We start from the raw sequence: 15,840 nt of genomic DNA, 5'->3' as shown, positions 1-15,840 counted from the left end.
CTGGTGAAGGAGGGCAGGTAGGGAGCCAGAAATACACAAGGGATTGTATATAGCAGTGGAATTTCATGCCAGTGGGAAATATGGACTTTTCCCCACAGGAGACAGCTGAACAGCCATCTGCAGAGCTGCACAGTTAGATCCCTATTAAAATACCAAAATAGAATCTAGGTAGATTGGAGATCTGAAGGTCCAAAAATGTCACTTTCACAGAAGGGAAAAACGGAGAATTTATAATCTTAGAACTAAAGTCTTGCTACATGTGACACAAACCTCTGAGGCAGGTGGGAAAGATGGACACATTTCATCACACCAAGCTTCAAATCACCTGCAAGGCTGGGGAGCCCTCAGAGAATCCCACCGTGGATAGGAACCCCCGGACAATGCTGGGGCACAGAGAGGGGTCAGTTTCCTTCGTTTGCCAAACTCTCACCCTGCAGCTAAAAATAAATAAATAAATAAATAAAGCCACAGTGTGAAAGATACGGACAGAAAGCTCACAGAAAAAGAAACAAATATTGGAATTATAAAACAAGCTGCAGCCTGTTAGATTGCAAAGACGAGAACCCCACTAATATGAAACTGGGGGTGTAGTTTGGGGGGAGGGCTTGCCTAGCTGCCCAGCACAGAAAATAAACAAATGAATACCCAAATAAATACATAATAAAAGCAATGGCCAGGGCTGGGGATGTGGCTCAAGCGGTAGCGCACTCGCCTGGCGTGCGTGCGGCCCGGGTTCGATCCTCAGCACCACATACAAAGAAAGATGTTGTGTCCGCCGAAAACTGAAAAATAAATATTAAAAAAAAAAAGCAGTGGCCAGAGAGACACAGGCATCCTCCTCTTTCTCCCAGTAAAGGCACGGTGCCCACCACCTTCCAGAAGGACAGTTTAGGGAGACGGGCTCTGTGCCTTGCTTGGATTCAAGGTCCGACTCTTGCCACCTATGAGCTGTGTGACCTCTAGCCTGTGTATTACTCCTGTTGTGCCTTGTCTGCAAAATGGTGATAATAACAGGATCTCCCTCAAATTCTTTATGTGAGGATTAAACAAATTAATACTATAAGGTTCCGGGTCCTGCATGAAACAAGGATTATAGAATTGGCAAGGGAGTGAATTTGGGTGCATTGGTGGTGTGGCCAAAAGGTGTTTATTAAGCACCTGCTGTACACAGGACCTTGTTTGGGTTTTGCTTTGTTTGCAGAGCTGGGGATTGAAATGTGCCAAGCAGGAGCTCCATCCCCGAGCCACACCTCCAGCCCAGGATCTGTTCTAGGACCTGCAGACACAGCCTCAACCGGACCGCCTCCCAGCCTGGCTCAGGTCCCCTGCGGTCACTCCTGGAGTTCCCAGCATTCCACTTTACTGGTATTTACCTCTGTCAGGCTCACTGATGTGTCCCCAGGGTTCACAGGGCTCAGAACATAGCTGTAGCTAAAAAAAAAAAAAAAAAGATATATATTTCTATATCAATATCTATCTAATCTATTATCTATTTGCTGTGTGAGGGAATTAATTGCTCTTCCAGAAATTGACACCCTCCAACTCCAGTCTCTTGCCTGACTGGCAAACTCCTGTCCTACCCTGACCCTCAGAAACCTCACCAACCTCCCCTCCCTGTCCAGCTCCCCAGAGAAAAGTCCAAATTCCCCACCACAGGATACAAGGCCCTGCAAGATCTGGCCATTGGGCTGGGCCTGGGGCTCACGGGTAGAGCGCTGGCCTAGCATGTGGGAGGCCCTGGGTTCAATCCTCAGCACCACATAAAAATAAATAAATAAAGGTATTGTGTCAACTACAGCTAAAAAAATAAATAAATATTTTAAAAAATATATCTAGCTGTCACTTCCCTTCTCCTGCCACCTGCTCTTCTGACTGTCTCCTCAGCTCTCTCCTGTTCCCTCAGGGTCTCCTGGCTGTTCCTCAGACCCCCCCCAGCAGTCTTCAGCCGCAGGGCCTTTGCACTGGCTATTCCTTTGCTTGGAATACTGCTCCTTTACATAGTGTTTGCTCTGCTGCCTGGGGTCGAGCTTTGACCTTCGCCCCTGGAGCCACTCTGGCTGAATTGCCTCCCTGGGAAGTTGCATCAAGGAACCTTTACTTGGTGCACTGTAAAAAATTCAAAATCTCTCCCTGCCCTCCACCCCTGGCTTTCCTGCTCTCCTTCTCCCCAAGACCACTCATATAGTTGGACTCCATGCCTTGGGTTTTACAGCCACGGACTCAACCAACTGCAAACAGAAAGTATGTGAAAGAATATTTCATCTGCAGTGAACTTGTCTAGATCTTTTTCTTATTATTTCTAAACAATACAGGATAACAACTTTGTGTGTGTGTGTGTTTGTGTGTGTACGCATGTGGGTTGCTGTGGATGGGGCCCAGAGTCTCATACATGCTAGATAAGTGCCCTACCACAGATCAGAGGATCCCTAACCCTTTTTATTTTTTATTTTGGGACAGGATCTCCCTGCCCAGTGTGGTGGTGCACACCTGAGACTCCAGGAGGCTGAGGTAGGAGGATCCCCAGTTTGAAAAAGGCTAAAATATATAAGCAGAAAATTTATACTAAATATTTAAAATTTAAGTATTCACAATCTCACTAGTTGAGTGGCTTTGATAAAATGATCTGACTTCTCTGATCCTCAGTTTTCTGGCTAAAACATACAGAAACTGCTCAATGAGTATTCACTGAAGAAATAAATGATTGAATCATTAAGTCAATATTTAACTAATGAACTGTAAAAAGTAAATGACTTAGTACACCTAGCTTAAAATACTGTCTGGCACATAGTGTGCCTGTGTAAGGAGAGCAGCGCGAACTACTTTTAAAATGGTATTTTTTTATGGTCTGGGGATGTGGCTCAAGCGGTAGCTCGCTCGCCTGGCATGCACGGGGCGCTGGGTTCGATCCTCAGCACCATATACAAATAAATAACGATGTTGTGTCCACTGAAAACTAACTAACTAAATAAACATTTTAAAAATTCTCTCTCTCTCTCTCTCTCTCTCTTAAAAAAAAATGGTGTTTTTGTGGATAGATCTGGAAAATATCATGCTAAGTGAAATACGCCATTCCCCCCACATCAAAGGCAGAGTGTGTTCCCTGATATGTGGGTGCTCATCTACAACAAACTCTAGGGAAGACAGCCACTTTGGATGGGGCAGAGGGGAGTGAAGGTGGGGGAGTGAGGGGGCAGTAAGATGAGTCAGGTGACATTTCCCTAGGTGCATACAGGGTCAATGGTGTGACTCTGCATTGTGTACAACCCCAAGAATGAGAAGTCACACGCGATTCATGTATGATGTGTCAAAGTGCATTCCACTGCCTTGGGTAACTCATTAGAACAAGAAAGAAAAAGTGGTATTTAGATGTGGCTTGGTAGATAGAGTGCTCGCGCCAGCCTGCTTGAGGCACTGGGTTCAGTCCCCAGCACCTGAAAGAAAGAGAGAGAGAGAGAGAGAGAGAGAGAGAGAGAGAGAGAAAGAGAGAAAGAGAAAAAACAAACAAACAAAAACACCCAAATGTCACCTCCTCCAGGAAGACTTCCAAGATCAGGGCAGTCTTCCTGGACAGGACCAGTTGCTGGGGCTCCCAAAGCACTTTACACAATTCTCTCTTTAAATTCTAGCGAAAGACGTCCCAGGAAAACTGAGCTCCGTTAGCACGTCGTGGACTCTGCGCATCAGCTCTTCCTGGGGTCGCAGGCTTGTCCCTGCTGTAAACGGCAGAGGTGCCCTCCTGGCTGCCCGGCGGAGCTCCTAAGGCCCAGCCGCCCCACTCGCCCCAGGGCGCGGCACCCCAGGCCTGGAACAAGGAGCCTCTCAGGAAATGTTGGTGGATCAAATAAATGAGCCGTTGTGTCGCCTGCTTCTGGAACAAGAATGTGCGTAAACCCAGGGATCCACCACGGCGTGCCAAGGACTCAAAATCCATGGCAAACCGTTTCCATTGCCAAGTTCACTACATCTTTTGAAGGAGAATTCGTCTTTGTACATAATGAACACTGTCTGCGTGGAGTGAAGGGTGAACTTTTTTTTTTAATTTATTTTAACACTGGGGCCGGAACCCAGGTCCTAGCACATGCTGGGCAAGCTCTCTGCGCTGAACTACATACCCCAACCCCTGAGATAGATAGATAGATATGGTGGGGTCTGAACTCAGGGACACTTAATCACTAAGCCACATCCCAGTCCTTTTTTGTTTTTTATTTGGAGACAACGTCTCCTTAATTCGCTTAGGGCCTCACTAACTTTCTGAGGCTGGCCTCCAACTTGCAATCATCCTGCTTCAGCCTCGGAAGACTCTGGGGTTACAGGCATGTGTCACAATGGCCAGAAAGGTGACTTTTTAATGACAAAATAAGGCATCAGTGGGGCTCCCCGGTAATCCCAGCAGTTCAAGAGGCTGAAGCAGAAGGGTCGAGAGTTCAAAGCCAGCCTCAGCAACTTAGCGAGACACTTAGCAACTCAGGGAGACCCTGTCTCTAAATAAAGTACAAAAAAGGGCTGGGGATGTGGTCTGTGGGCACCGTTGGGTTCAGTCCCCTGTACCTAAATAAATGACTAAAGCTTCAAAGAAATCTCTATGGAAGAGCTGGTTCCTGAAACCCCCTGGAGGAGAGGGCAAGCCTCCCTTTTCTTCTCTGTGCTGGAGAACGTGAGTAATGGGTCCGCCCAGCCCTGTCCAGCTCGGCCTCCAGGGAGGAGCAAGGCCTCTGTGGGTCTCACCGGGGGAGGAACTCATCATGGAATCGGACCTTTGGTGATCGTGGGTCAAAAATAAAAACCCAGAGGGGATGGCGGGAACATTAACAAAATGGCTGGCCTGGGCTGCGGTGCGGCTCAGTGGTGCAGCCCATGTCTAGCACGCACAGAGCCCGGGTTCCACGCTCAGCAACACCAAAGAAAAATAGAGGCTTCAGGTGGCTGTTAGAGAAGCTTGACACAAAAGCGAAGCCTCCGTGTGCTGGTGACATGGGCATCGCCACCATCAGTCAGTGTTTAAATTCCTTTATGAAGAGTTACTCAAGCATACGGAAGGGTGAATTAATAATAAGAAGGTTACTGAAGGTGTCAATCAGGCATCTCACTCCAGTCCAGTCTGCAAAGCTAAGCGGGAATGCAGATACGCAAATCAAGGACGGGGAGCAATAAGGACTGGCAGGGCCTGTGGAAAACCGGAACAGGAGCTCCATCTGAAAGGGAGGCATAGGCTTCTCAGTCCCAACAGGTTTTCTTCAGGTGACAATGAAGGTCTATATGACAGATCCTCTCTTCCCCCCATTTTTTTTAAGTGAAGGGATCTTGGTATATTGCCAGGGCTGGCCCCAAATTCCTGGGCTCAGACAAGTCTTTCTCCGGTCTCAGCCTCCAGGTGGCTGGGACTAGGAGTGTGGGCTCCTTGTCTAGCAGATTCTCTCATTTCAAATAGAAGCCAGAAATCTGGAGTTCTTTTACGTTTCATTTTAAAAGTCGGTCACTGACTTAAAGCTTTTGGAAAGTAGAGCTGAACAAATCAAGCAGATCTGAGCCCAGTTTCCTGAGGAGAGGGTTCCGATTCGTGGCCTCTGAGTTAAGCCTTTCCCTCCAACTCTCAGTAGAGTGCCCTGGGATGGGACGCAAGGTCACTATCACACTCCCCCCTCCCCCTCAGACTCTGCCCATTGACAAACCCGCACTGGCCACTTGATGCAGATCCTGGATGGAAGGTCCCCAACAGAGAGGCCACCTGCCTGCCCAGAAGAGCCTCTTCCCTCCTGGTCACTCCCAGATCCCTCACTGCCCTGCCCTGCCCTAAAGTGGGAACAGGCCCCCTGTCCAGTCTGCTCCCAGGATGACCCAAAGGAGAAAAACGCATTGATGGGAGAAAGTCTTTGAAATTTGGGAGAGGAAGTTTGTCTTTGGAGGTTAGACCAATACTGTGCTGCCTCTCCCAGCAGAAGCAACACATGTGTACATATATGTTCACCAAGAAACACAGGGCACCTAGTCTGTGAATCCGTCATAAAAAAATGCAAAAATCAAACTGAACTTATCTGTGACCTTGAAAGTCAGGGGGCTGGCTACCCTTGAAAGGATACAGTGACTTGGACAGAGTACAAGACACCCTTCTTGGGATGCTGATGGTGTCCATTTATGATTTGGGTGCTATTCATGTGTGGGTTTTCATTTATAATCTATATGCTCCTCGTTACAGCCATTGTAATTCAATGAGTATTTAAAAATAAAGTTTCAGAGGAATGGGTTTCAGGTATGGTTTGATCCAGAGACACGTGGTGTCATTAGGACTATGGCTGGGTTTGTCAGTGATTCTCTTAGCTCTGCCTTCCTCCTCAGAACAGCCTCTTCTAGGATTGTGGATACAGCTCAGTGTCATGCTGGGTGCTTAATGTGCAGGAATCCTTGGGTTCTATCCCCAGCACCCAAAAGAAATGTCTTCTCTCATGATGCCAGAATGTCCTTCTGCAGCTTCCAGGCTTACTCTTTCATATTTGGGGGAGGGGGAGTATCCCTGCTTCACTAGTCGCAGAAGTCCTTCCCGTCATTCTAATGGCTTTACTGAGTTCAAGAGTCCAGGCTCTAACCAATCTCTCTGACCAGGGAGATATGTCCCGATTATTTTGGGCCCCAGTGAGTGACCATTTCTGAAGCAATTAAGTGGCAAAGGGGTGGGGTTGTTAGTTCCACCCAATCAGGGCCCGCCCTTGGAGCAGGCAGGTGGCCTTTATTAATGGATTAGGGAGGGCAGAATGGACACAGTGGGGGGGGGGGGATGGATAGGGGACATTTATTTTTCCCTGTGTAAATTTTATTTGAAACAACCACAAACCTGCAAAAAAAAAAGTTACCAAGATGGCACAGAGAAGTTTTTGCTCTGAACCTTTCTGAGAGTACCTTGCCAATTTGGTGCCATAGGCTCCCTGAATATTGCGGCATGTGTGTCCTACAAAGAAGGACACTCCTCTGGGTGTGGTGGGGCACCCCTGTAATCCCAGGGACTCAGGAGGCTGAGCCATGAAGATCAGGAGTTCTCAGCCAGCCTCAGCAGTTTAGTGAGGCCCCTAAGCCACTAGGCGAGGCCTGTCTTGAAAGAAAGAGAGAGAGAGAGAGAGAGAGAGAGAGAGAGAGAGAGAAAGAGAGAAAGAGAAAAAACAAACAAACAAAAACACCCAAATGTCACCTCNTTATAACTGCGCACATTCCTCAACAAACTTCCCATTCATTTATATCTGCGCGGAGGGGTTATAATCTGTTACTCTTATTTCTAACTTGATGCTCAAGTCATCTGAACTGGCCAGTGGGGGTCCTTTAAGCTGCCTCCTGAGTCCTTCCAGGTGTTCTCATCTGTCTTTATACATTTTCCAAATTTGTGTCCCCAAAAGATGTTCCAGGTTCATCTTGTCTCTTCCTTGTGCCCCACCCCCACCCCAGCCCTCCGGAATCAGCCATTTTTCCAAAGAGTGGGGATTTTTGAAATTGGGTAGCTGACCCCTCACCTCCGAGTGACCCCCTCGGACTCTGATTTCAATGCGACGGGGCCCGCCAATGGCAGAGGCGATGCTCTAGCAGTTGCCATGGAGATCTCCGGGCCGCAGAACGGAAGAAGGCGGTGACGTCACTGCAGGAGCAAGTGCAGCGGCCGCGTCCTGGTCTTGGCCCCGCCCCAGGGCACTAAGGGCAACCTCTGGGCCAGCGGTAGGGGACGAGTCACCCTGCCTGCCAGACCCGCACCCAGGACGCGCTGGTGGCAGCAGTCCCAGGGAGATCAGCCGTCACAAATCTGCTGAGACTGTCAGGGCCTGGGGGACCTTCGGAGGCCACCACCAATAAAGAGGCATCTTCAGACCCTCCCTCGTGCGGCCTTGCGCCGGACCCGGGAGCCACGAATCGGCTGGCAAACACCCACCTCGGCTAGCCTGGGACGCGTGAGTCCCCTCTCCTAGGGCTACATCGTGCAGCCCTGCTCGCAGGGACCGGGGACGCCCTGCCTGAGCTTCTAGCTGGGTCTGTCTCTAGCCTCCGCCGGTGAGGCCTCATTCCCAGGTAGGCTTGGGAAAGCGATCGTGGCACCCTGGATCCGTTTTTGGATTCCCGAGGCAGCTCCAGCGCGCACCAGCGGGCATACAGCTGCCTCAAGGAGTTGGGCAAGATGCTGTTTGGTGTCAAGGACATCGCACTGCTGGAGCATGGGTGCAAGGCCTTGGAGGTGGACAGTTACAAGTCCCTGATGATCCTGGGGATTCCGGAGGACTGCAACCACGAGGAGTTTGAGGAGATCATACGGGTCCCTCTCAAGCCTCTGGGCAAATTCGAAGTGGCTGGGAAAGCCTTTCTGGAGGAAGACAGGACCAAGGCAGCCATCATTAGACTGGCGGAGGAGCTCAACTATGCCGTGGTCCCCAGGGAGATCAAGGGCAAGGGCGGGATGTGGAGAGTGGTCTACATGCCCCGGAAGCAGGACGTCGAATTCCTGACCAAGCTGAACCTGTTCCTGCAGAGCGAGGGCCGAACGGTGGAAGATGTGGCCCGAGTCCTGAGACAGGAACTGTGCCCGACAGCGACAGGTCCCAGAGAGCTGCCCGCCGTGAAGTGCTGCCTGCCTCTGCCTGGGGAGCACCCAGAGGCCGGGGCCACTGCCAGGGTGGATGCGGTGCCACCTCCGAGCTCCCTGGAGAAAGAGAGCAAGGCTGGAGAGGGCAAGAGGAGCAAGAGGAAGCACAAGAAAAACCGTCGACGGCGCCACGCCTCCGACAAGAAGCTGTGAGCTGGCGTCGGGGGGCGGGGCACGTGGAGCAGCGTGGGAATGTTCTGAGTGGTTGTGGGGGTGACGGGGGAGGGCGGGCATAGCTGAGGAACCTTGGGGGGTGTAGTGAGGGGGTTAGCCTGCGCCAAGGGACGGTGGTGGTTCCAATGAGTGGGTGACTTCTGAGTAAGAATGAGTGTCAGAGGTGACATCCCACTAGTGTGGATGAACTAGGGATTTTCATCTAACTCTGGGTTGCAGCCGAGTGGGTGTGGCTAACATCTGGTTCAATGTGGGTCCTTCCTTCTTTCATTCGCTCTGCAGATATTTATGGACCTGCCGTGCCCTAGCTTTGTCCTAAGAGCTGGGGATACAGAAGAGCATTAAAAAATAATAATAATCCCTGCCTTCAGGACACTCACTCGTCAGTGGGTAAAGACCATAGTGATCGTGTTACTTGGACACATGGAGGGAGGGAGGTGGTCTGAGTAGCTGTAGGTGGGCTCCGTGCTCACGTCTGGTTGAGTCTGGATACTTCACTCATCGGCCCATTCATTCATCATTTCCTCTAACCAGAGAATATTTCCTGAGCATCTGCCGTGTGCTAGGCACTGGGGAAATGGCGGGAAACAATTCAGACCTAAACCTTGCCCTCGTGGCTGTCATACCCAATGTGAGTCGATGCGGATGACATCTGAGTCACCTGAATACACGGATTGAGCAGGGCGCTCAGCTTATGGGCGGCATCTGCGCATGATTGTGCTGAGTTCCGGTGGGTAGTCATTTGAAGACCTATGGGTGACATTTGAGAGTAGGCACCTGAGTGTGTGCGTGGGTTTGAGTGAGTGAGGGTAACTTCTGAGTGAGGAGGGGTCACAAAGACCCGCTTCTCACTACGCGGGGACAGCGCGGGACCAGCCGCGCAGTCGCAGTCGGAGCCAGAGAAAAGCCCTGCGTCCCGACAGTTGCCGTGGAGACCGTAGCTGCCCCCAGGCGCCTGCTGGGGTTTGCAGGAAACGGAGGGGACACACAGTGTTCTGGATTTCAAGGTTTGCAGAAGGTCTTTTGCCAGAGTTGAGAAAAACCCACGCACAGCCTGGAAGACTGTCAAGGTGACCCCTGCTCCGCCATCATCAGGGGCCAGGTGTTGCGCATGGCCCCGCTGGTGAGGGACAAGGGACCTAGACTCCGTATCTTTACATTCTTCTGGAAATCCCGCCATTGCAAAGTCTAGAGCGGTTTTCCGTCTTTCAAAGGGATGTCCCTTGAATGTACCTCTGGCTCGAATTTGTCCCGAGGGTGCCACCTTGGTGAGCGGGCTCCCTGCTCACCACCACTGAGGAACTGTGCATGACTCTCAAAAACTGTCGCTGTTCTCCACACGTTGTCTCTCTTGCAGAAGTGGTGAGACTGGGCGCTTCTGCCCTCATTGGCCCTGGGGTGAAGAGTGGGTCTCCCCACATTAAGTCCCAGAAGTCCTCCCGGGCGGGGGCGGGGCAGTCGCTCCACTCTCTAAAGAAGGAAAGGCAAGACTTCCCGTAAAAGAGAAGAAAAACTAACTAAGAGTCCACTTTGAAGAGTCATTAAGAAACACCGAGTCCCCAATCCCGTGAGCTGAGTACCCTGGATGGTGATGAAGGAGAAAAGGAATCAGATAAAATGCAATTGTGAGTGTCCAGTCCTCTCTCCTTCAGGAACACCAGGCTGAATTTGCAAACCTCCATCGGTTCAGGGATCTGCAAAGGTTTGAATGACTTTATTTTCAAAAGTGTAATTTACACACACACACACACACACACACATGCTTAGATTCTTATCCACTGGAGCCCCACAGTGTCTTAGGCGGGTGGGCATCAGTCCTGTGTAGAACCTCCAGCATCCATTCCCCTTTCTCATTGTTTGGAAAGCTGTCCCCAACAACCCCTGACCAGAGCCAACCCCTCACCCTAACAGCCAGACCCCTCAGGTCCTGTTAGGTCCCCCTGGTTCCCAGCAAGCTTCAAGAAACCTAAGGAATTTTTAGGATTCACTTGGTTGATGTAACCAAACCCCAACCTTGAAGACTCTGATTGCTGCCCATTTCCCAAGCGTTGACCTCAGCGTCTTTATGTGTGTGTGTGTGTGTGTGTGTGTCTGCGCACACAACAGTGGGATGAAGCTTTTCCTGCCATCCTCACATATATATTTGAACTTCTGCCCATCCATGGTCAAGAAGTCTGTAGCTCCATACCGATCTTTTCATCTCCTATAAATCCCCGCCCAGGGCACATCCACTCGCAGAACGTTCTACCACTCTGCTTCTTGTTCCCTCACAGTCTGAACTTGGATAAAGGCCACACAGGTCCCAGCATGTTTGTTGCATGCAGACCGTGCTCCCTTCAGGGCACAACTGTTGTATAGGACAATGTGACATTTCTTATCATCATTTTGCAATCCTGAGACAGTGTTTGTGCTTCTCATGGGTTTGGGTGTCTCCCATCTAGCTTTTGTATTTGTGATACACAACCTGAGTGTGTGTTGGTTTTGATGCATCAAAATCACTTCCTTTCCGAGACTTTTTGGGACCCATTGGAGAGTCTGACGGGGTTGCAATGCACACCATTAGATTAAAAACCATCAACCACCTTGAGTCAAGGCCTCACTAGCACAGCAGATTCCAAGCAGGAATTCCCAAGTAGATTGGACAGGCCGCAGCTGCCTTTGTAAAGCCCCGATTTCAAAGGTGGGTTTAGCTGAAACCCTTCATTGCTTTTTGTGGTTGATGTTCTATTGTACAAATAAGAATTGACAAAATAAATGTATGCTACTGAAACAAATCTGCTCTTTAATGTTTTGGGCAGTTGAGGGGGGGTCTATATAAGGTTCAATTTGGAAAAAAAAAATTTCTTAAAAAAAAAAAATCTCTTCCATGGATTGTCTGAAGGTTTCCAGGACTGTGTTATTTTAAAAGGAATGTTATCCAATCATGAGAGCCAAGAGGACCAAAATATGTAGGTTTCTTCTATGCCGTGAGCTTCCCAAAACCTGAGGCCATTTCCCTGTGGCTGATATGAAAGATGGAAAAACAGATCAGGAATAAAAGCAGCACAGGGCCCTTGGGCTCCAAGGCACTGCACAAAGGAGCAGGAGAGAGGACAGTGACCAAAGCCAGACACTCTCATACCTTTTAGACAAAGAGTCAATCTGTGGGGTTTTGTTTGCATGCGTGAGGGATAGAACCAGGGCCCCCTGTGTGCTGGGCAGGGCGACCCCTGAGCTCCAGCCCCAGAACAATCCATGGAGCACCGGACAAGACAAAGCAGCAGCTTAAAAGCTTAAAATCGGAAGCGGGTGGAACGCAAATAAACGGGAGGATTGTGTTTGTTTTCAGATTTCTCTGGTGCCTGGCTCTGAGAGGATAAAAGCTGTGTCCAGTGGAGGAGGATTTATGTCCTGCCTTTAGGCGGACAGAGAAAAAAGAACAGGGAGTGCTCTGCCTCCTAACCTCCTTAACTCATTAGTCCTCAGTGTTTGAGGGGAATCTATGTTTTCCTTCATCTGCAAGGTGCTGCGCTGCGGGCCACAATCCCTAGACGGAGCCCTCCTGCCAGCTGTAGTGGCAATGACTTGCAGATTGTTGCAGCTTTGAATTTTATTATTATTTTTTGCAATGCTGGGGATGCCCGGGACTTTGCACCACTAAGGAAGCGCTCGGCCACTGGGCTGCACCCCCAGCCCAGGGAACTTTGAGTTCTAGAACAATGATGTGGTGACTAAAACTAAGATTGTAGGGTCTACTCCCCAGGGAGTCGGGCAGGCCCCATAATCACAATAATTTTGTAGGAAAAAGTAGTATATTGACACCAAAGAAGACTATGAGTGTTCTTATATTTGCCTACGTCTAGGTTTTTTCTCTTTCCCTCCCCATCCATCCACCCTTCCTTCTTTCCTTCCGTCTTCCTGTTTTTCAGCGGGGGTCTCACTATGTTGCACAGGTTGGCAACTGGGCTCAAGGGATCGTCCTGCCTCACCCTCCTGAGTAGCTAGGACCACAGTCATTGCCACCAAGGCTGGCTTCCAATGTCCTTTACTCATGCTGAGCTCTTGGTGTTCAGATTCCTTCGGATTTCGGAAGAGCCGACAAGGAATTGGATTATGAACCAGGGTGAGAGCCTGGGCAAGGCATTTAACCTTCCTGGGCCTCAGTTATCTTATCTGTAAAATGGGACAGCAGCCACCTATTTCTGCAGGTTCAGAGATGTGGGTAAACGTGCAGCTGTGTAGCCAGGCTGGGGGCTATGGCACACTCCTGTAATCCCAGCACCTTGGGAGGCTGAGAATTGCAAGTTTGAGGCCAGCCTCAGCAACTTAGTGAGGTCCTCAGCTACTTGGTATGACCCTGTCTCAAAAAATAAAAAAGGGCTGAGGATGGAGCTCAGTGGAAAAGTGCTGCTGGGTTCCATCCCCAGTACAACAACAAACAATCAATAGCAAAACGTGCTGTGTGTGTGGGGGGGTGGGTAGGGAGGAAGCTGTGAAATACTGGCCCCTGGGATCCTGGACCAGGGACAAATGTGTGTTGCATCCACAAAGACCTTAGCCTGATTTTCCAGCTCAGATTCCTAAACTGATAAGTATCCCTCAAAAGAGGCATCTGTTCTCTCTGTGCCTGCAGAAGGCTGTTTTGGACCCTGGATGCTAAGAGCCAAGCAGGCAAGTATGCCCAGGTAATGCTTTTTGGGAGACGTTTAACCAATCTGTGCCCCAGACAGAAAGGGCATTGGAGGCCCTGGAATGCACAGACCTGGGTTTAAATCTTGGCTCTGCCACCAACTAAGCTGTGTGACTGGGGGGAGGGGGAGGCTTCACCTTTCTGGGCCTCAGTTTCTTCACCCATAAAATGGGTCTAATATTCCTCATGCCACAGGGTTCTTTGCCCTAGAGTGTGTGCCCCTTGCCCTGGGACTTAGGCTCTGGAATATCCACAGCAGCCCAAGAAGCCGGGGCTGGACACAACCCAGATGGCCCGCAGGTAGGGAATGGATAACCAAACTGCAGAACAGGATATCGGGACAAAAAGGGGTGAACCTCGGACCGGCGCGGTGGCACCCAGGATCTCAGGGTAGCTCTGTGCAGTGAGAGAAGCCAGCCGAGAAAAGGACACCCCATGGATCCCTTATGTAAAACTGTAGACAAAATGCAACAGGAGAGGAGTGAGATCATGGTTGCTAGGGCTTGGCGTAGGCGGGAGGGATATTCGGGGACGGTGGAAGTGTTCTATATGTCGACTGCGGTGACAGGGACTCCAAAATATATTGAATATTAAAAGGCTACTTTGTATCAGATGCTTCAATAAAACCAATTTTGAAAAATGAAAACCCAGGCAGAGCAGCTGGGGAGGGGGCACTGCCTGGGTTATTTACTCACTCTGCGTGCCTCAGTTTCCTTGTCCACGAAATGGGTTGATAATAACAGTCCCACAGCTGAGGGTGGTCATGCAGCTCAGAAGACAGAATCTAAGATGCTGAGGAGGCACCTGGCCGTGAAGGTGAGGCGGCTCCCGGGGAGGTCAGCTGTCAGTCAGCGCAGCTCCCAGTGCAGGAGTTTTAATGTCATGGCTCCTCTCCTCACTAAAGGGGCCTCTACGCTGCTCAGAATGGAGGAACTCACCTCCAATCTGCCTGCTGTGCCTAGTTCCAGCTGCCCCAGCTCCTCAGGATGCTCAGTCCCTGCCTGTGGCTGCCCAGCCACCAACCCGCAGCCTCATACTGTCTTGGGGAGGTAGATCTCTGGAACTTTCCCCAAGGATTCTAATGAATGAAGCCCTCAGAGATGTGGCCTGCCGGCTTGGCTTCTGCCCCCTCCAAACAACTTTCAGATCTTTGGTAGATTGAATTGGGGTGGGGGTGGGGGCAGTTAAGTGGCCAGGCTGCCACATAGCGCTGCTGCTTGCTGTGTGTGTTGGGGACCTACTTCCCACGCTGTCAGTTAACCGCTTAGTATCCGGAAAGGAAGGGTGGATAATTCATATCCTGTCCAGTGTAGACAGGGATCTGATTTCTAGGCATTAAGATTGAGGACAAGTCTGGTGTCTATGCCAAGATTACCAATGTCATGTGAGAGAGAAAACTCTGGGGACCTTACCACCAACCCTGCTCCCCTCCCCCCTCCCACTGAGGCAACCGGACAGTGTGGTGGCTGGATCCAACAGACCCGAGCCAATGGGAAATAATGAGAATAACAATCATTTAGGCCGAGTTGTTGGGATTAAATGAGAAAATGTACAGGGCCAGGGACAAAGTAGGTGCTCTGTAAAAGTGAGTTTGCCAGGTGCAGTGGCCCAGCCCACAATCCCAGCTAGACCCGAGACTTGAGCGCTCCCCAGTCTCAGCCACAAAGGGGAGGTGGCCGAGGAAGTTCTGGAATGTCGATCACTGGATTCAATTTCCACTTACACACACACACACACACACACACACACACACACGGTCAGTTAGTATTAACATCACCATAGGGTAGCTCATGGGCTTCTGCAGAGGCCCTAGCTGTCATGAAGAAATACCCGGATGTGGGTGAGCGCACACTGATGCAGAAAGACTCAGGACCCGCTACCGAGTGGAAAATGCACGTTTCAGAGAAACTGATCAGGGCAGCCCCCTCCTTCTTCATTCACTCACTCAACAAATATTTTGCAATTTCTCCTAGAGGCTGAGATTGGAGCAGTGAGCGCCGCGGACACCCGTCCCTGCTGGGTGGGGCTCAGATGCTCACAGGGTGAGTTGATCAGTAGAAAATATCAGGAGGCTGGGAGAGCAGCACAGTAGAGGCCACACCCGGAGGCTTGGGTTCAGTCCCCAGCAACACCCCCCAAATCAGGAAGTGCTGTGCTGGAAATAATCCAGGATGATGGGGGGGAGGGGGGGTCCTGGTACAGTAAATTCTAAACCTAACACATGCCCTCAGTAAGCTGCCAGGCTTGCTTTCCTTTCTCTGCCTCGCTCTCTGCTTCTCTTTGTCAGTACAGACATATTTAACAGTAACCTCTGTCTTGTCCCACCAAGTGTGTCACTTTTAGTAAATTTTTTTTTTCCTAAATGGCAAAAAGTGTCAGGTGCGGCGGG

At 50.3% G+C, this 15,840-nt stretch overlaps 2 protein-coding genes across 5 annotated transcripts in view; both read left to right on the top strand.

The window, feature by feature from the left end:
* The window catches only part of Pnma8a (PNMA family member 8A), a 41,333-nt gene extending 37,468 nt beyond the window's left edge, over positions 1-3,865 (top strand). For all 4 annotated transcript variants that reach the window (XR_007343013.1, XR_007343015.1, XR_007343014.1 and 1 more), the window contains 3 exons: positions 1,202-1,365; positions 2,458-2,508; positions 3,627-3,865. The gene's annotated coding sequence lies outside the window, so the exon portion shown is untranslated. The remainder of the gene's footprint in view (positions 1-1,201; positions 1,366-2,457; positions 2,509-3,626) is intronic.
* A 3,440-nt stretch (positions 3,866-7,305) lies between these two features.
* Pnma8c (PNMA family member 8C) lies at positions 7,306-11,552 on the top strand. Its single transcript, XM_048790678.1, has one exon. It carries the CDS (start codon positions 8,147-8,149, stop codon positions 8,759-8,761), a length of 615 nt encoding a protein of 204 aa, XP_048646635.1. The 5' UTR covers positions 7,306-8,146; the 3' UTR covers positions 8,762-11,552.
* Positions 11,553-15,840: the final 4,288 nt, after the last annotated feature.

Source organism: Marmota marmota, unplaced genomic scaffold, assembly GCF_001458135.2.
Source record: "Marmota marmota marmota unplaced genomic scaffold, marMar, whole genome shotgun sequence".
Classification (NCBI taxonomy): domain Eukaryota; kingdom Metazoa; phylum Chordata; class Mammalia; order Rodentia; family Sciuridae; genus Marmota; species Marmota marmota.
This window is presented reverse-complemented; position numbering and strand designations above follow the sequence as displayed.

Bases quoted from the DNA above. Each gene is read 5' to 3' on its own strand.
- Pnma8c (XM_048790678.1), top strand. From the start codon at position 8,147: ATGCTGTTTGGTGTCAAGGACATCGCACTGCTGGAGCATGGGTGCAAG.